Below are 27,854 nucleotides of genomic sequence, written 5' to 3'. Positions count from 1 at the left end.
TTATTTAAACGTTGACAAATGTGCTGATTCCTATTGATGACATATAATTTATTTTGCAAATTTAGTCTTTTTAGCATTACCCTTACTTTAATGTTAATAAACGTGCTCAATTTCTGTTGGTGATACACATCTAATTTGTAAATTTTATTTATAAATTTAACCTCCTAGTATTACTCATAGGAAAGACACGGAACCCATTTCAAATTTTCCTAGAGTTTTCTTGTTCAAATGCATCCCTATCAGTTCTATAATTAATGCATGTTGTAAGTTTCTCAAAACTTTTTTTTGGGAAACTTTTTTTTTAAGTTTCTATGATACTGTGAGCGTTTTAGGGCATCCACAATGTTTTTTTCAGATACTACTTGTGTTGATGCACACAACCTCTAGTATCCATCGTTTGGCTAGGACAGCTAGACCTCTTCTCTTAATTAAGTGATACATGGAAATACTATACATAACTATAAAACCAAATGATAGATGATGACGAAGAAACTAAGCGTTTGTATGTAAAAAAACACTGATAAAGAAAAGTGAACTAGACTTACGACGAAAACTGAAAATTTCCCAAGGATCTAAACTAGAGATAACTAACTGAAGGTGAAACGAAAAAACAGAAGAACAAATGATCAACAAGATAATAACAACCAAGAGCGAATTAAATTTAGAGTGATTGGATCCGTTTTGATACCATGTTGCCAAAACAAACCAAAGAACGAAAATAAGAAATATTAATTGCAAAACTCTGAATTGCAATACATAGCCACAAAAGTAAGCACACTACAAAATTACCTAGCATAATACACTAGGAAAAACTACATCTAGCTAGGACCTAATTCCTACGGGGTTAAGGTGTATTTGTAAAGATTTTATTTTGAAACAAACATGAAAGCAATCTTAACCCTAAAAGGAAAGTAATCACAGCCCTTTACTTACTAGAAAACCCTACAACAACAACAACAAAAGTCTTTTCCCACTAAGTGAGGTCGGCTATATGAATTCTAGAACGTCATTGCGCTTAGTTCTGTGTCATGTCCTCCGTTAGATCCAAGTTCTCTAAGTCTTTTCTTAGAGTCTCTTCCAAAGTTTTCCTAGGTCTTCCTCTACCCTTTTGGCCCTGGACCTCTGTCCCGTAGTTGCACTTTCCTAGGTCTTCCTCTAACCCTAAACTTACTAGAAAACCCTAATACATAAAATACCAAACATCCTAACATAATATTAAACTATATTGCTAAATTGTTAACATTTTTAACACGGATTAGAACCTCTGATTTTTTAAAACTTAAATGCGAAGGTAAATGCTCGCTACTGCCTACAAGTCTTACGCAACAAATAGCCAATTTTAGAGAGATGCATGCATGGCCGTGGTTCTTTTGAAAAAGGCTATGCCTCAAACTAGTATTGTAATCATGACCTAGAAAGAAAGAAAAAAAAGTACTATTGTTATCGATCCCAATTAACTCGGTTGTTTATTTGTCTCTGAGGAACTTAGAAACAAGAACAAGTAAGGTCGCAGCTTCCTTAAAGGTTTAAGAGTAGTGTTAGGAAGAATAAGAGTAGTACTATTGAATTATTAATTAAACTTTAATAAGCGTATTTCATTTCTTATTGGTGACATATCATTTAATTTGTAAGTTTAGTTTCTCTAACATTATTCATGATTTAAAGAAACAAATAATATACATTTTAATTAGTTCCATAAATGGTCTTAATACAGATCGAAAATTTGAAAATGCAGCTTCCCTTCCCTTCTCCCTGCATGAATCAGATTATGAGGTCTGTATGCGTGTTGCAACCACGGGTTGCACCATTTAAGCTGACATTTTCTATTGTCCTCGAGTAGTTCTAATTACAAAGTCTTCAGAAATATATATATATACACACACACACACTCACAAAACATATACATATACACATTTAAAAAAAAAAAATTGAAAAATGGTGGCATTGGGTTTTGGTTACAGAAGAAACATAAACAGTCTGCGAAATTGAAACATCACAGTCCGAGTAATTAATACACGGACAAAGAGGAATCCATGGCGTAACTGCTGATGTTGACTCCACTTTGTAATTATGGTAAAATGATTCAGACTTCTGAAAAAGTCAGAGAAGCCATTAAAGGCATTTAGTGTTGCATATGCAACCAGCTTCAGAAATTGGAGACAGAAAATATATTGCATGAGTGAGAGAGACAGAGACAGAGGCATACAAATGCACTACACGCCAGACCATCAGGGCTAGTCCTCATATATCCTTGGTGACGATTAAGTTCGGGTATGCTATGCTTCAGAAATTTTGGCCGTTAATTCTGTTCATTATATCTTTAATCAATTACTCAACAGCCAAACTCCCGGAGTATAAACCGGGAAGCATGATAGAAATCCCCCAACATTGATTCAAATTTAACTTGTTGCCCTTCCCTTTCCAAATTTCCAATCACTTGTGTTCATTTCATCATCCTTTGTTCCTTTTTCTTAACAGTTTTCTGTACCCTGATATGAGTCCTCTATGTAACAGCAAACTAGATGAAATCATACACGAAATCATCACAACCCTACACAGGCCCCCCACCATACCAGTCCCTTTCACACTGCCACAAATTTTGAGAGAAATAAGTTACAACGTGCCATGAAATCTTAAGCAAATTAAGAAGAATATGAAGATTAAGAACATATTATACATTAGGCAAACACTTGTTAATTTAGTGCCGGTACTGTTCTAAACAAGTTGTTACGTTGTCGATATGCGGTCGATATTAAGTTAACATTATGCTGGATATTTAATTTGCTTAAGAAAATGACAATTGAGCACATTATAGGACACAAGTCAAAACCTTGTTAATTTGGTGTCAATACCATTCTACACAAGTTGTTATACTATTAATATTTGGTCAATACTAAGTTAATATTTGGGTAAATTACATTTGCACCCTCAGGTTTGTGGTCATTTGCAACCTCATACACCATCTTTAAAACATTTCAATCAAATACATTTAGTTATTTTTATTTCACTTTCATATAACCGCCAAAAAATCTGTTAAGTTAGAAATTAAGCCCACCCATACAACCGCCAACGTTAATGAACACGTTAACTTCATATAAACGGTTATGAAATTTTAACAAATTTCACACCACAATTTCCTAAACTAATGCCTCTAAATTAAAGTCGCCTAATCTACATATATTCCAATGACACTGTTGACCCTAAAAACTACCAAGCCTACGTGGCGCACATGCCGAGTAATTAGTAAGCTAACTACGTCCTTCGGTTGTATGCGGGGCGTGCCAACTCGTCGGCCGAGCTCGGTCGAGGAGTAAAATGTGTTGATGTTGCGTTGAGCGCGCGGTCTGACTTCTTGATCTCGCAACTGCGGCCGAGGAAGGAACACGTCTTGGCCTTCAGGTTCTAGTGCGAAGTTCACAAATCGTCGGCGCCGGATTCGGTCACCAAAGTATAGGGACAAAAATACTCAAAACAAATGTATGTCTTGATTGTGAAACTGGTTCGTCTGTCAAAATGCCGAACTCTAAAACCTACTTGCGAATAACCAATCATAAACGACTCGATGTTCAATGTGTCGAGTATAGTAACTTACAACACCTCGTTTCGCCGAGAAGGCTAACAAGATGACCTCTGCCGATAAGGATTCGAAAATCCTCCTCGACCGAGACTTGGATAGATAACCAGTCGGCCTTGTCGCAGTACTGTTTGTCGAAACTGAAGGTGCTTCACGGTCGGCTGATTCTACCGCAACAGTATTGTTTATCCAAACTGAAGATGTTCCCCGGTTGCCTTCACAGTGCTGTTTATCCAAACTGAAAATGTGTTGACGAAAAAGGAAAATAAAAAATCTCAAGATGTTTGAGAGGTTTCGCGTAGAGCGAGGGTTTGCGCAGGGCAATTTGTGTATTGAATTGAATGAGCTTGTTTCGATGTCTTCCTTCCCTATTTATAGCAGCCAACCTGTATTGAATCCCAATCACTCCAGGATTAAAACTCTTTCTCATGATCCAACTTTATCTTGGCCAATCCTATTCCTACCAGGACTTTCAACATAACTCGTTATCAGACCATATTCAATCCCAGCATCCTGATCTCGTCGAAACTCCTTCTCTTAACAGGATTTGTCCACATTACCAATTTCCGATAGGATATGGCCAACTTCAACTGTGTGGCCTATGGGCTGATTATCTCCCAATGACACCTGCACATGACTTTTGGGCCGAGAAGGATTCTAAACTCAGCATATCCAACACTAGGCCGAGAAAGATCTAAACACGGCCCAAAATAATATTTTTAAGCCCAAACATTGCCCCCTCGCTTCTGAGGTCGTCAACCTACTCCTTTAGTTCGAGCCTCGACCGTGAAGAAGTGAAACCGACTCTCGGGAACTACCACCATGCGTACTTATGAGATGTAATCCCACGATCTCGATTTGTAAATCGTCATGCCACGTGTCAACCCCCTGGTTGCCCTAGCAGCCTTTAATCATGATCCTCGAAAACATGCGACCGCCGAAACTTCTCTTTTGCATTAAATTCGTCGTAACACGCCATCGTGTGTCCTCAATCCGCGAAAACCTCAATCCTCTCACCTTGATTTTCTGAACATTTACAATGATTAGTCTCTCTCCTGCTTGATTCTACCCTTGATTTTGAAAATCAACCGTTTAGCCTTCTGTTCCCAAAGGTCTATAAATACATGGATCCCTTCCATTCATACCTTACGCTCTCCCAAACCTTTGAAATTTCCTTATCATTCTGTTTTTCAAACTTTCAAAAACCAGGGATTCTGAAACTTTTATCTCAAAAATTTCCAACCTTTCCTCAATGGCCTCCTTTGTCTCAAAACTCTCCCCTAAGTGCAACAAGTGCAAAGATTTCATCGATCAGCATGCTATCAAGACTTTGCGTTTCGAGGGTGAGTCAAACACTACATACCAGGTTCTGGGCCCACTCTTCAAGGATACGATGTCGTCATCCATCACCGACCTGTTCAAAAAATATTGTTGGCAGGTTTGTTGCACAGATTCGATTGGTTGAAGTGGTGCTAAACAAAACCCCAAGGATCCTGGCCTTCACCTAATGCAAATTGGGTGGCATGGGTCATTCGAATGGAAAGATTTTTCGGTAAAGAGTGGAAAACACTTGGTATTTACGACGCTATCAAATTCTTGACCATGGTGATTACAATGGATAAAGAGCTCCTCATGGCAGCTCTTAGCCTCTGGTGCTCGACCACCAACACCATGGTCCTTCCATTAGGCCTTATGACCCTTACTATTCTCGACATCTTGACTACCATCAAGATTTCTCCTTCTGGAATCTCAGTCGACGCCACCCTCTTTGGATGCCCCTCTAATATCGACCTCAAAGTGTTGTTTGACGATCGGGCCGTCGAGACGTTGAGCCAGGAAGGTCAAGAGCCTTCAAAAGACGATGTTCAGAAATTACACAAGAATTTTCTGAACTACAACACCCTTATCCTTCATTTTGCTGGTCGAGGTGAGCGAGTCTACGGAAAGGGGAACACGAGGCCTTCCTATTTAACTAGTACAACAAGTTCATCTGTTGTACCAAGTCAAATAAATGCTTGGTCGAGAATATGCCCGTGGCGAAGGCCCTGGCTAGTGGTCACTCTCTGGTGCTCAGACCTGCCATCCTTGCCAACCTTCTTTGTTACTTGGCAGAGATGACCATCGACAAGATCGACCCGCACCATAATGGACCTCTCTGGGTATTCCAACTCTGGCTGCAAGTTTATTTCTCCACATATCGGCCAGAAGTCTCCGACTTCCAGCCTACCGTAGCACTCGACCTTCAATTGGCCTCCCGACCAATGCCCTCTCACCAAGCCGAAGAAGTCTTTAAACACCTCTTCGACCTGGATGTCCTTCCTGATGATGAATTTTTTATATGTCATCGTCAAGAATACCCCGCTCCATCAGACTTCCCACCTCAACTTAGAGTGAAAGCGAGGATGCTGTTTTGCGCCAAAACTGGGGGTCGTTCGTGTTAACTCATGACCTTCCTCATGGTTGTGATGCTCGCCAATCAAGTTGGGAAGTTTATCACCCCCACTTTACCGCTCGACAACTCGGCTACCTCCATGGTTTCCTATTACCTTTAGTTTCTTCTCGCTCCCTTCTAGACCGAGAGCGCGTCTCTGGTTCTTCAGAAATGAAGTGTAGAGACGCCGAGAAAGAATTTCAGGAACGATGTAAGAAATTTCATCTTCAACCAAATTCTTCTGAATCTCTCGGCACTGATATCTTTGGCGAATGGTGGGAAGAATATACTCACCATTTTTTTGGCGCTTCGATCAAAGAAGTAGTCAACAAAATGTTTGGTGACCAACCAAAGAAACCCTCCACCCCTCAATCTAAAGAGGCATCCCAAGGTATACCCCTATTTCGACCTTTATTTTTAGATATTTATGTGATTTCGCTAACGAGACTTCGCTTTCTTAGGTGGTCGGGTATCGAAACACACAGACGTAGTTGTCCCGGCAGTGGTCAAGAAAAAATTGGCCCCTTCCTCTAAGAAGACTAAAACCAATGCACAAAACCTACCTAGCAAACGACCTCACCCGGACACCGAGACAGCAGATGAAACTCCCCGTCCCCCAAAATGCGTCAAGAAATTGGCGAATAAGGTAGCACGGGAGATTCATGTTATCTTCAGCCACACCACTGGGATGACTACTCCTCCTGCCTCTCCTCCTGCCCCTATTGTTCGGACTTCGGCAGAAAGTCGACCTTCTTCGGCTAGCCCGGTAACCCAAGCTCAACCAATACTTGAGGTCTCTGAGGTCGTGATTGAGTCGGTTGTTATACCATTGGTTAACTTGCCTACAGCTCCAGGGTCAACAAGAGTACCCATTCTGGGGGAAATGACCCATTCGATTGGGAAGGATCTCTCTAAGAATCCAAAGCATTCGGCGGTCATCGTAGAAGAGGTACGATTATGCCGTCAAATCCCTTTACTTATTAAGTAACAAAGATGATTAACACTTTTTTTTGTTTTAGGATGATGAGAGTGACGAGACTCCGCTAGTGTGTCTCTCTCGACTAACCTAAGCTCATTCTGCTTATCTTCCCCCTGTAGTTGATGCAGCCTATCAGGTTGATCTTCCTACAGTCGATCGTGGAAAGAGGCCTATCGTCGACCCTGAAGCGACATCAGAAACTCAGACTTCGCTGGTGAGTCGCTCTCGACCAACCCAATCTCATTCTGTTGATCTTCCCCCCGTAGTTGAGGCAACCGATCAGGTTAATCTTCCTACGGCCGATCGCTGAAAGAGGCCTATCATCGAGCCTAAAGCAACGTCAGAAACTCCAATTCACCCTCAGGACCAAGACCTCGGCATCCCTCCTTAAGCAATGACCTCAACTTTTGTAAGGCTCAATTACTTTCTTTTGTCAATTTGTTATAACATGTCTGAACCGAGAAAATATTAAATGTCAGGTGCCCAATTATTCATTTGACCAAAAATTTTATGCGCCAAAAGGTGTTATCTATATTTCCTGGCCACCTCAGTGGCCATCGAATGTAGATAACCTTCATCGGCCGCATGAATTAAGAAGCAGTTTGAAACATTGGGATGGGCCATTAAGTTATTTAGGTTCAAGCAATGAACCCGAAGACATGGCCGAAGTCTCCTCTCGGCAGGTTTAAAATAAAAACCCTCTTGCTATATTCTTTTGTGATTTTCCTTGCACTTAAACTGTTTTCATGTGCAGCTTTCATGGGAAGTTGAGTTTGATGTTTTTCTCTCAAGCACTTCTGGAGCGGCTGGTCTTTCGACAACTACGACCGAACCTGCCGAATCAGCTGCTCTTGTTCGGTTGCAAGAAGTTTTGTCTCTCTCAGCTTCACAAGTCCTCGAGCGTAAAGGTCTTGATTTGTTAGGTGCGTGCCTAAACGACCTCAAAGTTGATGGCCAATTGAGCGCCGAAGCTATTGTTCAGGCGTCGTCCACCTTGGAACGAACTTGGGAATCCTTCAATATTCTCAAGACCGCACTTCGGGCTGATGATGGCTTGAAAGCTGCAACAGCCTTTCGAGACAGTCTTCGTCCAAAGATCGACGCTTTAAAGGCAAAAAAAGATGCCCTGGCCGACCTTGACAATCAAATGGCCGAATTGGCAAAATGAAAGTCGGCCATTTCTTCTGAGCTTGTGAGGGACTTTGAGCCAGGTGGCAAATCTTGCTTAACCGAATACGCCGCAAACGTGAAGCGAATCGAGCAGCTGAAGATGGACAAGAAGAACTGGCAAGCTAAGGTCATAATGGGTGAGGTGAAGTGGTTGGAGCTGAAGGCCCTTCTTAGAACTCTTCTTCCTTCATCACCCTAGACTTATTTGATTGTAAACCGACCTATTAATGAAATGAACTTGACGAAATGGAATGAGTTTTTATTCCTACATCTCCCATGTGACTAGGTAGTATTTCTTTAAAAACTTTCCATTGATTGGCAACTTGTGAGTGATACCGGTTCGATCTTTAAGATGGTATGCCCCCTTACCGAGGACTTTATGAATAATGAATGGCATTTCCCAATTCAACAACCACTTGTCGAACCTAGGGTTTTTAATTTCTATAGGTAGTATGGTTTGCCAAACCAATTCTCCTTCGCCGAACGTTTTTTGTCTAACTCGCTGATTATATGCACGCTCAGCGATTTTCTTTTAAGCCACTAATAAATTATAAGCATCAAACCGGGCATATTCCAAATCTTCTAGCTCTTGTGTCATGGCTTGATTGTACTCGGCGCTGAATAAACTACTCTGTTCAATTATTCGCAACGAGTTTACACTTAGTTCGACAGGCAGCATTACATCGTGTCCATAAGTCAACGCATACGGAGTCGTTCCGTTCCTATCCGTGGAGAGGTTCGATAAGCTCATAATGCTTCGTTTATCCTCAAATGCCACATGCCTAGCCCTTCTTTTATCATCTTTTCAAGAATACCAATAAGAACTTTATTACTTGCTTCGGCCTATCCATTCGACTGCGGGTAGTATGGCGTAGATTGCTCAAGTCGAATCTTTAGATTTGCTGTATAGTCCTTAAATCTGTCAGATGTAAAAATCGTACCGTTATCTGTTATGATTGTTTCTGGCACGCCGAATCTACTCACAATGTTTTCTTCAACAAAACTACAAACTTCCTTAGACGTTAGCTCAGCATATGACTTGGCTTCGACCCATTTGGTGAAGTAGTCCGTTACAACAAGTATCCACGCATGTTTGGCTACACCAAAAGATAGTGTGATTTTACCGATAACATCCATGGCCCATCCTCGGAACGGCCATGGTTTGGTGACCGAATGTAATGATTCAACCAGTACTCTCTGTATCGGCCCATGGATTTGACATTGTACACAACCTTTTGCATACTCAATGCAATCCTTTAGAATACTCGGCCAGAAATAGCCATATCGTCGAAGTAGCCAACTCATTTTTCGTCCAGATTGGTAGGCTCCATAAATTCCTTCGTGTACTTCTGCCATTGCTTGAGCAGCTTCTTGCGAGCCAAGGCACATCAGCAGTAACCCATCCTCACCTTTTCGATACAACTCATTCTGGTATAATACGTAGTTTTTTGCATGAACCTTTGTCCGTCGGTCGTGTTTCTCGTTGGGGTTATTAATATATCGCATAATCGTCCTTCTCCAATCGTCTGGTAATGCTTCAACGGCACAAACCTCGATAATATCCTTACGTTCTAACAACGACAGCAAAGACATAACTCGTGTACGAATCACGCAATCGTGTTGGAGAACTTGCCTATTAATCAAGGTGGAATGTTCCTGTCGTAACACAGGTATTTCTCGACCTAACTTGCCCCCCATGAGTTGGGCTCCGAAGGCTATTTGAGCTCATTAATCGGAGTCAGTGTTATGGACTCGGGAAATATGTTTAAAAGTTATTCCATCGAAGGATTAGGCCAAATAGCTAACAACCAGGTGGTAAGGCGTCAGAGTACAACTCATGCAACGAAAAGTCCCGTTGAGTTGATTAATAACAAGTTCGAAGTCACCAAGAACAAGGACACGAGTGGCCCGTAAATCTTACAGCACGCCGAAGCCAATAACTAGGGTTTCGTATTCGTCCAGATTATTTGTACAATCGAAATCGAGCTTGAAAGAGAAATACCAACGATTATGAATGAAGGATTGAATAACGATCCCAACGCCAGCCGAGACTGAGGTACTGGATCCATCAAAGTACATCGCCCAGTAATTATCACGTGTTTGTATGAGGCCGATGTCAACGTTAGTGCCGCCGAATTCGTATAGGGAAGGGTGGTGAGCCAAAAAATCAGCTAGAGCTTGACCTTTGATAGCCTTCTGGGGTACATATTGTAAGCTGAATTCAAAAAAGGCCATCATCCATTTGCCGATTCAACCCTTTACGATTGGCCGAGTGAGCATGTAACAAATGACATCGGTCTGAGAGATGACATCAGTGACTGACTGTAGCATGTAATGTCTGAGTTTTGATGCGGAGAAAAATAAAGCAAGTCAGAGTTTTTCGACAGCGAAATAATTAATCTCCGGTGGGTTAAGGCTCCAGCTTAGGTAAAAAATGGCATGTTCTCGTCCGGCGTCATTATCCTGTGCAAGAAGGCAACCGATGGATTCTTCTGCTGCCGAGTTGTATAGCTTAAGAGGTCAACCCCATCGTGGTGGGACGAAGACGGGTGGAGTCCTTAGAGAGACTTTGATTTGTGCGAATGCCTCTTGGTGCTCGGCACGCCATTCGAAGGTGTCGGAGTCCTTGAGGTTTAAAAGCGTGGAAAAGGCTTTCATTTTCCCAACCGAGTTAGCAATGAATCGTCGGAGAAAGTTGATCTTGCCGAGCAACGACTGTAATTGTTTCTTAGTCATCGGCGGTGGAGCATTAATGGTTATGCGAGCCTTGTTGTCGTCTACCTCAACCCCATAGTGATGGACGAGGAAGCTTAAAAAATTCCCAGCTGATACACCGAAAATGCATTTGGCAGGATTCATCTTCAGATTGTGCCGACGCATGCGCAAAAAAGCCTGACGTAGGTCATCTAAATGCGTCCGTCATCGTGCTGATTTGACAACCACATCGTCAATATAGACTTCGACGATGGCACCAATCAAATCATGGAAAATACTGTTCATGGCACGTTGGTATGTGGCCCCGGCGTTCTTGAGGCCAAAGGGCATGATGACCCATTCGTATGTGCCGAGTACACCGGGACACCGAAAGGCAGTCTTGTGGAAATCCACCTCGGCGATGAAAATCTAGTTATAACCGGCATGCCCATCCATGAAGGATAGAATCTCGTGATGTGTCGTGGCGTCAATTAACAAATCGAATATGGGCATCGGGTACTCGTCTTTGGGCGTTGCTAAGTTCAAGTTACGAAAATTGATAAAGATGCAGAGTGCGCCATTTTTCTTTAATATTGGGATAATATTGGCTAGCCACTCGACGTATTGAGCGGTCCGAATAAAACCAGCTTGTAAAAGTCGAACTAGTTCATCCTTTATACCGAGCTGTACTTCAGTTGAGAACCGACGAGGGGGCTGGCAGAAAGGCTTGTAGCCAGCTTTGACGCGTAATTCATATTCAACAAGGGTCTGATCGAAACCCGGCATCTCATGATAACTCCAAGCAAAACAATCTTTAAACTCGTGAAGTAATTTACGAAGTTCAACTTTCATGGTATGAGGTAATAATGCACTAATAAATAACGGCCGAGGGTCATTGGTCGTTCCAACATTTATTTCCTCTAGAAGATCCTTAACTTGGGGTCGACTGTCTTCGGGTTCGGCTGGTGCGGCCTGAACTTTATCCAACGACAGTACCGGGCCATTATCTTCATCGGCTAAAAATTTGATTAAGTTGATGCCCAAATGTGGGTGCTTGGAAATAGCATACCAATAGGCCAGCAGGCATTCCATCGTGGATGAAACCGCAGCCCGACGCCTCTCGCTTTTGATGTCCATCATCAGTGGTAGGGAGCAGATTGGCCAAACCGAGTCTCGCTGAATCCTGGTGGACAGTCTCGGTGCCTACCTCGATGGCTTTCTAAACTGACATCTGAGTCGGCCGTTCATCTTCATTAAAACTCTGTAGGGTAATATAGTTGACGTGATCATCATAATAGCGGGCCTAAATCATGTTGGTTTCAAATGGTTGAGTATCGGCTGGGTGGACCACGACCGATTTACCATCCCAAAAAATGAGAACTTGGTATAAAGAAGAAGGAATGCAATTCGTTTGATGAATCTAATCCCTACCAAGCATTATATTCGGTCTTGGAGTCAACGATAAAAAATATGGTCATGTGATTGCGACCTGCAATGTTGACCTCTAAAGGGAGTACTCCTTTTGTTTGAGACTTGTCACCGACGAAGCTGCTCATGGTTATTCCTGAAGGAATGAGTTCTTCGTTGGATCGTCGTAATGTTTTCATGATGGATACAGGCATGATATTGACCGTTGCTTCGCAATCGATGAAAATTTTGGAGATTGGGTAGCCTTCAATATGGGTCGTGACATACAACGGTTTTAAATGCTGAAGAATAGCCGAGGAAGAACGGGGAAACAAGATGTCCAAGGCTGTTTTAAGTTTATCGTCGTCGTTTACTGACTCATCTTCAGTGGTAGTGACGAAATCAACTTGTGTTGCTTCCTCGGCAACCACATCACCATCCAAGGAACTTGGTTAGTGTGTAGTCAGCTGGAATTCAGCAGGTAGAATATGGACCATGCTGATTTCCATATTTTCAAGGACTGAAGGGCCCATTGGATCATGGTCGTCATCTTCCGAGTTGGTGAGGACTATAGCATCGTGTGTTAGAGCATTCTCGACCAGATTACTCTGTGTCTCAACATGCTCTTGCACTTATGCCATATAATCCGACTCTGTGTCCTTTTGACCGTCGTCGTCGGGCTTGCATGCATCTAGTGTCTGACTCTGCTCCTGCCGCATCTTACGAGCTCGTTCCTCATAGATGATCTGGGCATTCCTTATATCTAGGTAGGCGTCCAGACGTGCCACCCAATCTTTCTCATCGATCGTTAAACCGAATAAGGATACGACCGAAAAGACTTCGAATTGATATTGAAGGTGTTGAAGGTCTTCAAGATAAAAGGGAGTTCGACCGTGTTAATGTCCGGGTATGGGTCGACCTCGAAGCCGAGAACCTTAGCCTCTCGAATGTGCTGGAATCTAGCTTTCATCGCTGGATCAGTGGTTTTTTGGATGATCTGCTCAGTATCGGGGCAAGTTAATGTCAGGTCAAAAGCTTCTTGGCATGCCTTGGGCAAACCATACAAATTGTTGGCGAAATATTTCTTATGAAACTCTTTCATGTATTCCAAAGATTCCCCGAGGAATTGGGGGTGCAGATTCCGCCGAACTCTGATTAGCAATTCTTTCAAAGGTAACAGGGACAGTTGGCTTTCGGCCTTTTTCTTAAATTACTCGAAGCGAGTTTTCATCTCCCCGGGTTGAAGAAGGAGTTTGATGCGCTTTTCGGACTCTTCAATGGTAGTTTTCAAGTCGCGATTGGTCTCCTTCTGCCCTTGTAACTCAGCCATGATTGTTGGGGTTGGCCGATCATCTATGCTCCCTGCTGTCTCTTTCGGCTGCCATTTAGTGGCCAAAATAAGCTGGGCCACTTGCCGTCGAGCCAAGCAATCTATACGCTGATGTCAACATTTCTGAGATTTGGAAAGCGCGGTATACATACCGATGGGAGAATTGTAGCTATACCGTCGTTGGTCACGTGGTTCAGGCGGCCTAAAGGTTTTTGGATTTGCTAATGAGCTTGAGCTACTGGAATTACGTGAATAATAATCCTCGTTATAAAATGGTGCATCAAAATCAAGGCGTCGTCTGACCGAAGTAGGGCCATCTGTCTGTTTTTTAGGGCGTAGCCTATCGAATACTTTATGGCGTTGGCCTTCATTGGTTCTTTTGAATGTGCCTCCGTGGTTGCCGATTATTGTCGTGATGTCAGCATCTACGTCTTAGGCAGTTTCTCCTTGGGCTCAGTTAATACAACGCGTGCCTTACAATTGCTACACAAAATTATCGGCCCGCCATTTTCTTTTTCGCTGGAGTCTGACATGGATTCAACTATGGCCGGTCTTGAGAGCTTAGTAGGTGGTGTATTGGAAAATAGGTCGACCTTGAGTCGAGGCTGGGAACCTTTCTTTAGGATGTGTTATACTGGGTAAACCCGACCTTCTCTTTCCCTTTACTCTTGGGCAAACGGGTGTCTACCATGCCAACTGTTGCCGAAGGGAATGGATCAGTATCAACCGTCATGCGTTTTTTAGGAAATTTTAACTTGCCTTTGTCAATCCAGCTCTGGATATCATCACGAAATATGACACAATTGTTTGTGGCGTGCTTGGTCAAGTTTTGATGTTTGCAATATATCTTTCCTTTAAGCTCTTCGGCCTTGGGAATGTGATGCCCTGGCCGAAGTTTGATGATCTTTGCTAATAACAATTGTTCGAAAATTGTTTCGGCCTTTGTGATATCAAAAGTGTAGACTTTCGATGTTTTCGCTGTCTTTTCAGTGGCCAAGCAGGGTTTGGCATCTTTGGAATTAATTTGAGTCAATGCCTTGCAAACGTATGGTTTATCTATTACTATCTCGGTCGCGTCGATGCTGACGTATTGAGAATCCTCACCTTCGGTCAATGCGTAGTTAACTGTGGGATTTTTGTAAATCGTCCCTCGATATGGGGATTTCGAGATCTTCTCTTCTTAAAGAAAATAATCATATTGCTCAACATGCTGGGCTAATTTATACATATCCCGAAAGTTTGCCCCCAAGAATTTCATTTTGTATTCTACGTCGAGTCCGTTCAAAACAAGCCTAACAAATTCAACTTCGGGGAAAGGTACTCGGCACCAATTCCTAGCCGATTTAAATCTGGTAAGATAATCCATTGGTGACTCATCAGATGCTTGAGCCATCCTCACCAATAAGGAAACTGACATTTCCATCCCTGGCCGATAAAACTGCTCGTGAAATTTCTCGACCAACTCCTCCCAGCTTTAGATAGAATTAGGTGGGAGGTTGATATACCAAGCAAATGCTGAGCCTGTTAACAAAAAATTGAACAGCTGCAGCTTGTGAAAATCACTGTTAACATCTCCGCATTACGCGGTGAAACGAGCCACATGTTCTAACGAGGATAAGGACAATTCTCTAGCGAAAAGGCTAAAATCTGGAATTTTGAAACCTTTAGGATATTCGAACCTTTCCACATAAGCTAGATACGAATGGATGAATTTAGGGAACTACGGCCCCTTTTTCATGGCCGAATCGATCATCCGCTGGACCTTGGTCATATCGACGGGTGTTTCTTCCACTCTCTAGTCGGATCCATCTAACCTACTACTCGATCCTCCCCTTTTCTCTAAGTCAATTGTCTTAAGCTGAATAGACACCACTTCGGCCTGTAAGGAATTACTTTTAAGCGGAAGCTGCCGAGTCTGATCAACAGGTTTCTCTTCGAAGACTTTACTAACTATTAGTTCGAGCAATCGGGTTTGGGTCTCTCCAGTGCTTTGTATTGCTTCAAGCAAACGGTTCATTTTATGGCCCACTGTCTGTTCCACTTGTCAGGATTGCTCATCAAGTCGTCTTCAAAGAAACGACCTAGTCGGAGGATCAGAGCCTCCACCACCATCTTCATCGCAGTCCTTCACTATTCCTTCAATGAAAATGCCTGCAGTTTGGTTGAGTACTTCTGTATTTCGAGGCTGGCCACCGAGACACATTTCCTTTTCTCAGTGCGTTGCACTTGTAGCCTTAGGGGTCACGGCGACGATAGGATTTCACGCATGTGATACCTTTTAGCCATGACTTTGAACCGGCAGATCGGTTGCTGATTTTCCCATAGTTGGTTTCTTTTTTACTGATCGTGTCTAGATGGTCATGAACTTCATAGTCTTAGCATTGGGTCCCACTGGACGTGCCAAAATGTTCACCCTAAAAACTACCAAGCCTACGTGGTGCACAGACCGAGTAATTAGTAAGCTAACTACGTTATTCGGTTGTATGCGGGGCGTGCCAAGTCGTCGGTCGAGGAGTAAAATGTTTTGATGTTGCGTTGAGTGCGCGGTCTGACTTCTTGATCTCGTGACTGCGGCCGAGGAAGGAACATGTCTCAGCCTTCAGGTTTTAGAGCTTGAAGACAAAGCTACTAGTTCTGCAAAGTTCACAAATCATCGGCGTCGGATTCGGTCACGGTGATTATATTCGTGAGAGTATAAGCACGCCGAATCGACACCAAAGTATAGGGACACAAATACTTAAAACAAATGTATGTCTTGATTGTGAAAGTGGTTCGGCCATCATAATGCCGAACTCTAAAACCTACTTGCGAATAACCAATCATAAATTACTCGGTGTTCAATGTGCTGAGTATAGTAACTTGCAACACCTCGTTTCGCTGAGAAGGCTAACGAGATGACCTCTGCCGATAAGGATTCGAAAATCCTCCTCGACCGAGACTTGGATAGATAACCAGTCAGCCTTGTCGCAGTGTTGTTTATCCAAACTGAAGGTGCTCCACGGTCGGTTGATTCTACGACAACAGTGCTATTTATCCAAACTGAAGATGTTTGCCGGTTGCCTTCACATTGCTATTTATCCAAACTGAAGATGTGTTGGCGAAAAAGGAAAATAAAAAATCTCAAGATGTTTGAGAGGTTTCGCGTAGAGCGAGGGTTTGTGTAGGGCAGTTTATGTATTGAATTGGATGAGCTTGTTTCGATGTCTTTCCTCCCTATTTATAGCAGCCAACCTGTATTGAATCCCAATCACTCCCGAATTAAAACTCATTCTCATGATCCAACTTTATCTCGGCCAATCCTATTCCTACCAGGACTTTGAACGTACCTCGTTATCAGACCATATTCAATCCCACCATCCTGATCTCGTTGAAACTCCTTCTCTTAACAGGATTCGTCCATATTCCCAATTTTCAATAGGATATGGCCAACTTCGACTGCGTGGCCCATGGGTTGAATATCTCCCAATGACACCTGCACATGAGATTGACGGTTAGAGAAGCAGTGTGGGGGAGGGGGAAAAAGAGAAAATAGTAAATGAGAGAGAAAGAAGAAGGCATAGACCTAATTCATGAATTAGTGTTTGCCTTATAAAATGGTTCGCAGGGCAACCACTAAGACACCGTCGAGTAAAGGCTCTACCACTAAATTTTTAACACGTCATCGTCGTCCATGCTCAACAAACTGGAATTGTAAGTCGACAAATCTTTACTGAAAACCTTTGCGCGCCATTTTTTTTTCTCTTAGTGCCAAAATCTTGCTCGATGGATAATTTTTTGCCCTATGATATTGTCCGTCTCGTAAAAATTTTCAGTAACCCCAAATTGTTGACCAGATTTACCCTATGAACTGGAGATTTCGTCGGGTAAAGGTTGTTTAACCGAAGAAATCATGTTCATTGTACAAGTTTTCATAGGGCAAGCCCTATTTTTTTGTAGTGATTAATTGTTCAAATCTTCATTTATACTAAGCTAATATTTTGCTGGAAATTTTCATTTTCTTTAGATGACGAAGATTAAACGCATATTATCGATACTTTGTAGTTGATAATAAAAATTGTGAGAACATGATTTTCTAGACCTGGCATTTGTGTCGTGTTTTTCATGTTCGTATCATTTTTGTGTCATACCCAATATCTTAATGGGTCATGTCGTGTAACACCCATTAAAATAAATGGGTAAAATGACCCGACCCGATAATATTAACAAGTAATATGACCCAACCCGTTACCCGTTAAGGAAAATATATTTTAAACCAATAAATAATCAAATGAAAAACAAATGTTGTCTTCAGGGGGTGAATTCAAAGTTGGATGTACTTAGGGGAAAACAAGTGCCATGGTTCTATCCTTTGAAATCAAAGTCGGATGTACTCTCTACATTTGTTGTCTTCAGGGGGTGAATTCACTAGTAATTCTTTTGCATCATATCTCAGTAAACATGGCATTCTCCATCATTTCAGTTATCCTCATACTCCTGAACAAAACGGTTGTGCATAGAGAAAGCATAGGCATCTTGTTGAGACAACTCGAACTTTGCTAGTTGCCTCCCATGTCCCTCATATCTTTTGGGTAGAAGCATTCTCCTGCCATATACCTTATCAATCAACTTCCCATCTCCGGAATTTCACAATCACCTTGGGAATTTCCATTTCATCGTCATCCTGACTACTCTAAACTTAAATTGTTTGGCTGCCAATGTTTTCCTTGGCTCAAACCTTATATTCATAGTAAATTGGATCCCAAGAGCAAAAGTTGTGTCTTTTTAGGATATAGTCTTCAACACAAAGGCTATAGGTGTCTTGATCCTACTACCAATCGAATTTACATCTTCCGCCATGTTGTATTTGATGAAAGTACTTATCCATTTCAATCCTTCCCTCTTCAGAAACCACCATGTTCAGATAGTCATTCATCTTCATCACCACCATGTTCATCCTCTCTGAATCTCCAATTTAGTAAACATATTTCCACTACTTCCAATCTTTCATCTTCATCACCATCTTGTGCTTCTATGCCTGTTCCCATTACTCAACCTTCCTCCTCCACTGAAACCATTTCAGTAGATAATTCTTCCAGTTCTGTTCATACTTCAGAACATTCCTCTTTGTTATCAACTCAACCAAGTCATCCTCCTATTCCAGTTAATTCCCATCCTATGATTACAAGATCTAAGGCTGCGATATTCAAATCAAGGGCATATGTAGCAACAAATCACCCACTTCCAGTTAATATTAACTATGTTCCTACTACATATTTGCAAGCTTCCAAGCATGCTCACTGGAGAAAGGCCATGCAAGATGAATATAATGCTTTGCTGTTCACTGGTACTTGGTTCCTAGTTCCCTCTTATCCTTCTCAAAACATAGTAGGCTGCAAGTGGGTTTTCAGGATTAAGAAAAAGCCCGATGGCATTGTTGATCGATACAAAGCCTGACTTGTAGCAAAGGGCTTCCATCAACAGGAAGGTGTTGATTTTCAAGAAACTTTTAGTCTGGTTGCCAAACCGGTTACAATTTGGATACTTCTTACCCTAGTTGTTCAATATAATTGGTTTCTTAACTAATTGGACATTAGTAATGCCTTCCTTCATGGAGATTTAAAAGAAGATGTCTACTTGCAACAACCCCCTAGTTTTGTTGATCCTCTATATCCTAATTATGTCTGTAAGTTGAGAAAATCTTTGTATGGCCTCAAACAGGCTCCTCAAGCTTGGTTTGATAAGTTGTATCAAGCTCTTCAATCTCTTGGGTTCAAACAATCCTTCTCTGATGCTTCTTTGTTTTTTCTCAATGGTCCTAGTTGGTAATTGTTCTTGTCTATGTTGACGATATTATTATCACTGGACCCAATTCTCAACTTTGTCAACAATTTATTTAGCAACTCAATGCCAAATTTCCAGTGAAAGACCTTGGTCCTCTACACTATTTCTTGGGATTAGAGGTACACAGATCTTCACAGGGCATATTTCTCCACCAAACCAAGTACGTACTAGATCTTCTCAAGAAAACAAACATAGAGGGTGCAAAACCTTGTTGCACTCCCCTTGGATCCAAGAAATTAGATCACAGTGGGCCTCTCTTGTCCAATCCTACCGAATATTGTTCAATTGTTGGTGGTTTACAATATCTAACTTGGACTAGGCCGGATCTTGCTTTTACTGTGAATCAGATCTGCCAATTCATGCATGTTCCCAGGGAACAACATCTTTACACAGCTAAAAGAGTTCTTAGGTTTCTTCAGGGCTCTATTTCTCATGGTTTGTGGTTCACAAAGGGTCATGTTCATCTTTTAGCATATTCTGATGCTGATTGGGCTGGCTGCACATTTGATCGGCGTTCTACCAATGGCTATTATGTGTTCCTAGGCTCTAATCTAATTAGCTAGAGTGGCAAGAAACAAAGCACTATTGCTCGGTCATCTACACAAGTTGAATATCGCTTCTTAGCTCACACAGTTGTAGAAATGACTTGGGTTTGCAAGATTCTCAAAGATCTTCACTTCCCTCTATCTACATTGCCTACACTTTGGTGTGACAACATCTCACCTATATCCTTAGCATCCAATCTAGTTTTTCATGCTAGAACAAAGCATCTTGAGATTGACTATCACTACATTCAAGAATTGGTTCTGGCAAATCTTCTCAAAGTGCAGTTTATTTATAGTGAAGACCAATTAGTTGACCTTCACACCAAGGCCCTATCTAAAAACAGATTTAACTATCTATGTTCCAAGCTTCCAATTGGAATCATGTCTGATTCCTGTTCTTGCTTGAGGGGGTGTATTAGGGAGAATGACAAGTCGTCCACTCCAGTTATTGTTAAAACTAAATGTAATTAGTTGTGGTTACTATTGTAATTAGTTAGGGCAGTTAGGGGTATCTATGTAAATAGTCAAAAAGTCAAAAGGCTATATATACCAACACACTATGCAATTCATCATTTAGTTAATGCAATAAGAAAACTTACAGAGGAAGTTTTCCGTTTCTTTATCAGGGACTGGAATGAGCTTGTTTTCACACTTTAGGTGGCATATGGGTTGAGATTTGACTTGGGTTTTGAAATTTCAAGCTTTGCATTCCATCAATCCCTTGAATCTTCAATCTGTAAGTCAATTTCCATAACCCAACATATCATTTTAAAGTATTCAACAACCAAACCTGAATTGCAGCCGATAAACTTGAACAATTTTATGAGTAACCCAAATCTAGAATTTGCTTAGATTCTATTTGTGTTCACCAATTGATTTGCAATATGTTTATTAATCTTAATACGTGTTTTGGGGCATTTTAGAAAGTATAATACGGGGGATAGTTTTGATTGTGGTTCTTAAATTTAGGATTTTTTATTTTTGTTATGTTTTGAAAAAGTAAAAAAAAATAAAAAAAAAATAAAAAAGCAGTCGTGGACTCGTAGAAACCGACCCGTTTAAAATGGGTCGGGTTAGGTCCGGTTCATTTCTACAAAACTCCCAATTCGTCCTGCCCCGATAAATTTATAAACCAGTCTGGTCGGATCCCTCTAATTTTGTGCCCGGCCCGGCCCGTGGCCACCCCTAGCTACAATGTTCTTATTTTTATCAAATTTTTCCAGAAGGCATAACCGTCTCAAATCTGACACGCAAAATCGATAACAGCAAGCCAGCCCAGCCAATTACAACAACACTACCAAATTGACAAGCTAAATTGTGCCTCCTCCAAGTGAGTTAATTTTTTGCCATACACTATCGCGAAGATAGAGATGTCAGACTTTTGTAGAGTTTTACGAAACTTAGTTTCGAGCCACGTGGAAGACGTTATCATCGTTTTACCACTCATCGCGCTTGCTAGATTTCTCTGCGGTATTCCTCAAGTTCTTCCTCCAACCCATATCAAACACGTACAACGCGCCACCACAACCTATGAGTTTAGGATACACACAGTAACGATCAAGTCAACGGTTAACCTAAAGGCTCCAACCAACTCAAGTTTGCCTTGATGAGATAAAAACAAAAGTCATTTGCAAACCACTACGCGACAACTCCACACTTGTCCTCCTCAACTGCTAGCTTGCAATGGAAAAACACAAGGGGCATACTAAACGGAGAAAGAAGAAAATTTTCATGAATCCAAATGACGCCTATCCCATATGGCCGTTATGAACCAGATTCCCACACATGAGGAAGTCCGAATGGAAAATTACTCCGACTTACTCGAAAACTATTCGGAGCAAAGTGGAAGTCAGTTACCTTTGTAGTTCGATCATGGATTAAAAAAAATTATCCTCGAAGTTGCACAAATGGAGCAGTGATTCCACCATCATCCTGTTTTGGAGCCTCACTAAGATTGACTGTGCTTGTTCCCACAAGATACAGAAACCTACTCCAGCAAAGAATCATAGAGTTTCCTATAATCTTATAGTCCTTACTATCTAAGGATTGGCGTTCGCCGTAAGTAGTCACACTCCTAAGAGAATGCAATATCTATTCCTAGATATCTTCTGGGATTCTCAAAGGCATCATCAAAGATAAGTGAGGAAAACAACTCAAAGGCCCATCCAACAGGTGAATAACCTTGGTCCAAACCAAGGTGGTGCTCCAAGAGATAAGTACTTTTATTTATTTAATTATATACATGATTAAATGCATATCCATGATAGATGACCCAAAGCAGGAAATTATCTTTTCAAATCTTCGCCATTGTTTGTTCTTTCTTACACTATTCATTGCGGTACATGAAATAACCTAAATTCCAGAATAATACATAGCTTTCAAACTTCGCGTAATTACAAGTCTAAATATTCACAGTTATAATGTCAAAGGAGTCTCATTTAGCCCAGTCTGTAGAATTTGGTTAGCAGCTAGGTGTTAACAGTATCAAGAAACTAAGAAGAAGAAGAAACTATGCAATAGTATTGAAGAAGAAGAAACAAAAAGAAAGAGAGAAAGCAAACTAATTCTGAACTGTTTTTCATTAACTGCACCCTATGCTCACATACCGGTACATATAGAGAATTTCTAACTAACCAACTCGACTTATCCAATACACCTGACTTATCCAATACAACCATACCTATTGTATCTATCATTATCTCTTCATTCCACCCAATAGCCTTCTGACATCTGTTATTACTCCCCTTTAATCTCAGCCGGGATTTCCTATCCTGAGGTTATGACAATGCTTGATGAATAAAGGACTATGCAATCCCTTTGTAAGTATATCAGCAACTTGAGACTCTGTTGGTACATAATGCACTGTTATATCTCGATTTTGAACTCTTTCTCGGACAAAATGATAATCAGTGTCAAGGTGTTTGATGCGGGAGTGAAACACAGGATTGGATGAAAGTGCCAAAGTTGACAAATTATCACAATGTAGAGCTGGAGGACAACTCAGAACCTAATGCAAGTCTCTTAGTACTGATATGATCCAACACACATCATCAGTACAGTTAGCTAAAGCCTTATACTCAACTTCAGTTGAACTTCTCGAAACTGATGCTTGTTTCTTTGACTGCCATGAAATGGGATTGTCACCAACATACACTACATATCTTGATATCGACCTCCGTGTGTTGACATCTGCAGCCCAATCAGCATCAGAGAATGCTGAGATATTAATGTCTTTGGATGGTATATAAGTAATGCCACAGTCTAATGTACCTTGCAGATACCTTAGGATTCGTTTTACCAGGAAAAAATGTGGATCAGTTGGTTGAGTCATGTATTGACACAGTACATTCACAGCATGTGATATATCTGGCCTGGTGAATGTCAAGTATTGCAGTGCTCCAACTACACTCTTGTATAATGTTAGATCTTCCATAGGTGTACCTTCTGAGACAAGCAACTGTGTATGTGGCTTTGAAGGTGTTGGAGCAGGTTTACATGAAGTCATCCCTGCCTTACTGAGCAGCTCCTTTGCATATTTTGATTGGTTGATGAACAAACTGCCATCTGGTTTGTATTGCATATGTAGTCCCAGAAAGTATGTCAGTCTTCCCATATCTTTTAAATCAAATAATTCTGCAAGATGAGTAATGATAGAATTTGAACTAGTTAGAATAATATCATCTACATAAAGTAGTAAGATGATAATATCTGGACCATCATGTTTAATGAACAGACTTGTATCAGATTGAGACATAGTAAACCCAAGAGATGGCAAGACTCCAGTGAACTTGGCATTCCAGGCTCTTGGAGCTTGTTTAAGCCCATACAAGGATTTAACTAACTTGCATACATGATTGGGATATTTTAGATCCGAAAACCCCTATGGCTGCTTCATATAAATTTCTTCTTGAAGCTCTCCATATAGAAAAGCATTCTTTATATCCAGTTGCCTTAGTTCCCATTTGTAACAGGTAGCCAAAGCCAATATCAGTCTCACTGTGGTATGACGAACCACTGGACTAAACGTTTCTGAGTAATCAACACCTTGCTCTTGAGTGAACCCCTGAGCGACCAACCGTGCCTTATATCGTGCTATACTCCTATCAGGATTTCTTTTGATCTTATAAACCCACTTGCTGCCAATGATTGATCGATTGGATGGTTTGGGAACAAGATTCCAAGTCCCTTGAGTTTTCAATGCATCGAACTCTTCCTGCATTGCTTGCGGCCATTTAGGATTGGATGCAGCAGCTCGAAACATTTTTGGTTCATCACCATCATTAACATCAGCAATAAAGGAATATCCACCAGATATGGTATCACAAGTATCATCAAGTTGTAGGGACTTAATTTCTGGAATTGAAGCAAGATAAGTAGCATAGTTTTTCCTTTCAATAGCTCTTGTCTTTATCCTTGTTTGCATAAGGTGTGAGTTGTGTGATACTAATTCTTGAATGGGAACAGAACTCGAAGACACATTAGAAAGAAATGAGAGAACTACCTATAATTATGCCGGATTGAGGACAGGCAACAAAGGTTGAAGTTGACCTTGACCTTGAGAATGAGCCTGTGAATTTGTAGTTTCAGATCCCCGTGAAGAGGCTTGCATGATATCAGTTGTTGTGGGAACACCATCATTCTCAGAAAAATTATAAACTGGGACTTGTGAGACCTGTCTACAATGAGAAGTAGAATATGAATCATTCTGTGATCCTTGCATTGACAGGTGACTGATATTTACAGATTGTGTTTCAATTGACCTCTGTGAATGTGTTCTGAGAGAATCACTATTAAGCAGAATTGGACAATTAGAAACTGTTGACATTTGTCTCACCACTTCTATGACTTTAGGTTTCTCAACCTTGGCTGGAAAAATTGACTCATCATGTAAAACATGCTTGGACAGGATTAACCGTCTTGACTCCAAATTATAGCAGATAACACTTTTATACCTAGGAGCATACCCTAGAAAGATACTCATAGAAGTCCTAGGTTGAAGTTTGGAATCATTATAATGTCTTAAATATGGATACATAGCTGATCCAAATATCTTCAAATCATGTAACTGTGGTGATTTATTAAACAGAGTGCAATAAAAATATCTTCAAATCATGTAACTGTGGTGATTTATTAAACAGAGTGTAATAAGGAGATGCCATCTGCAAGGTTCTACTTGGCATTCTATTAATCAAATACACTACATGAGCACTACCAAAAATCTTGAGGTAATCCAGCAACATTCATCAATGTTATAGCAGTTTCAATTATATGTCTATGTTTCCTCTCAACTAAACCATTTTGTTGAGGTGTGTAAGGACAAGAAATTCTATGAATCATTCCCTTGGAGGCAACAAAATCCTTAAAAGCTTTGTTGACAAACTCACCCCCTCCATCAGATTGCATACTTTTGATCTTTATATGAAATTGAACTTCAACAAAATTGTAGAACTGAACAAACAATGAGAAAACTTCATATTTATTGAATAATGGAAAAATCCATACATGTCTAGTACAATCATCCACAAAGGTAACATAAAATCTGTAGCCTTCAATTAACTTAACAGATGCTGGCCCCCAAACATCCATATGAATTCTTTCAAAAGGAAAAAGACATCTCACAGATTCAGAAGCAAAAGGTTTCTTAGCTATCTTTCCATGAATACAACCAGTACACATCCTATGCACATCATCTATAGCATGAGATATTTGAGACTTAGCTAACATGACAGACAATACTTCATTTGTTGGATGTCCCAATCTCTGATGCCACACTGAAGACTTCACCAATTGTCCAATAAATGCTGCTGAAGATGAAAACGTTGAGGCAATGATCTGAAACAATTCTCCAGGCTTAATCCTTCCTTGGTACAAGATTTGCTTTGTTGCCTTGTCCTGCACAAAGAACACTGTGTCATCACAAATAAACCAACATTTATTGTCTTTGCACAGTTAAGTCACAGATAAAAGATTAACTGCTATTGAAGGAACATGTAACACTTAATTCAGTTTTAGATAGCTGAAAGGTGTTTTTATCATAGTACTTCCAATATTACGAATTGATAACCCCTGACCATTTCTAATCTTTATTGTTTCTGCACCTTCAAAAGGAGTTATATTGTTCAAACTCGCAATGTCAGAGGTCATATGATGGGATGCTCCAGTATCCAGAATCCATGTGGAATTCTGTGCAGAAGTCTCAAGTGCAGCATTCTGAACAGCCATAGCATGGCCTTGATATGATGCTTGATTCGGATCAGAGACAGTTGGACAAAACCCTGGAGTTTGATAGGAATAATGTACCATGAAAGGAGCTGATGGACCAAAAGTGCCTTGTTGTTGAGAAAATACTGAAGTAGATGGAATTGGAGACACAGATGAAGAAGTAGTGAATGTTGGTGTCTGAGAAATAGGTGGCTTGAAGGTTGATATGCATAGTTTCCCCTGTGGTAACACTCCAGTGCAGTGTGGCCACGCCTTCCACAAATCTGGCACTCAGTTGAATAACCAGTAGTAGGTGATTGAGACCCCCTGAAGAAACAGTTTGGAGCAGTGTGACCTCTTCGTTGACATATTTGACATTCAGGATGCAAAATTGTTCGGGACTCAGTATTTCCAGACCATGTATTGTTATGTCTGTACCCATTCGACCCTTTTCCTTTGTAATTTGACCTATATCCTCCATTATTCCTCTGTTGACTACCATTGTATAGCCTTAGTTGTTGTTGTTGTTGTTATTGTTGTTGCTGCCCACCATGATATTGAGTTGTACCAGACCATTGCCCAGAACCTGAATCAGGATGACTACTACCAACAAAACCAGTTCCATACTCAAAGGTGTGACAAGGAAAATAAGAAGCACCTCCAGGTAACTGAGAAGTGAACCCTGATGGCACAGAACTATACGGAACCTGAGTGATTCTTCCTCCAGTAGTTGACTCAACATTAGACGAATTAGAACTCGAAGCACCACTGTGAAGTTGTGAAGTACCAGACAAGCTAGATGATGCACTATTCATATACAAAGCTAACATGCTATTAGACAATGAATTAAGCACTGTTTCATTTTCCCTTTCAGCACCAAGCAATAAAGCTCTGAATTCTTTCATTGAGATAGTAGTATCTCGAGCCAAAATTACAGTTCTGATAGTTGCATACTCCTTTGGCAATCCAGCTAAAGCAACAATAATGACATCACTATCTGAAACAAACTCTCATACTGCAGTTAATTGATCCCTAATAGATTTAAGCCGAAGCAAATACTTATCCACCGAGTCTCCACCTTTTTGAATGGTATGTAACTCGTCTTCAAATGATTAACACCAGTTTTGGACACAGAAGCAAATCTCTCCTCAAGACTCAACCAAGTATCTCTAGCAGTTCTACAACCAATAACATGTTCCATCGCATCATCAGACAATGTAGCAATTAACAGACTCAACAAAGCCAAATCCAATGATTCCCATTCTTGATAATCTTCTGACACATCCTTACTCACTCCAGTTTCAGGAATGACAGTAAATTTGGGTGGACAATTCACAGACCCATCGAAATGACCAAACAATTTGTAGCCTTTCAAAACTGACTGAAACTGAAAAACCCACTTAGTATAATTGTGCTCACTGAGTTTTATGGTTAACATACCCAACAAACCTTCAATCTTCACAGTAGACGAAACCATGATATCAATTTTCAACAAGAAACTAAATGATCAAATCTTTCACAAGAATCACACACTGTAATCTTCAGAATTCAACTAACTACAACAGAAATTAATATTATCGAATTTTTTAAACTCTCAATCTTGAGTAAGCAAATTCAATAGACATCAGTCTTCTTGAGAACAATCAAATTTAGACACTAAAACTTCATCGATGAACAACAAATTTTCTTTCAGATACATTCTA

General features: G+C 40.8%; 1 protein-coding gene and 1 long non-coding RNA gene across 2 annotated transcripts; both read right to left on the bottom strand.

Annotated features, from left to right (window-relative positions):
* Positions 1–22,957: 22,957 nt before the first annotated feature.
* On the bottom strand, positions 22,958–23,563 carry LOC108171004 (uncharacterized mitochondrial protein AtMg00810-like). The gene has a single exon (XM_017326581.1). The coding sequence runs from the start codon at positions 23,561–23,563 to the stop codon at positions 22,958–22,960; it is 606 nt and encodes a 201-aa protein (XP_017182070.1).
* Positions 23,564–25,410: 1,847 nt separating this feature from the next.
* Positions 25,411–27,854, bottom strand: LOC139191410 (uncharacterized). Its single transcript, XR_011575467.1, has 2 exons — positions 26,049–27,854; positions 25,411–25,842 (listed from the first exon to the last, which is right to left on the bottom strand). It is a non-coding gene; the product is annotated as an uncharacterized lncRNA (long non-coding RNA).

This window comes from Malus domestica, chromosome 14, assembly GCF_042453785.1.
Source record: "Malus domestica chromosome 14, GDT2T_hap1".
NCBI classification, from domain to species: domain Eukaryota; kingdom Viridiplantae; phylum Streptophyta; class Magnoliopsida; order Rosales; family Rosaceae; genus Malus; species Malus domestica.
This window is presented reverse-complemented; position numbering and strand designations above follow the sequence as displayed.

Bases quoted from the DNA above. Each gene is read 5' to 3' on its own strand.
- LOC108171004 (XM_017326581.1), bottom strand. From the start codon at position 23,563: ATGGGAAGACTGACATACTTTCTGGGACTACATATGCAATACAAACCA.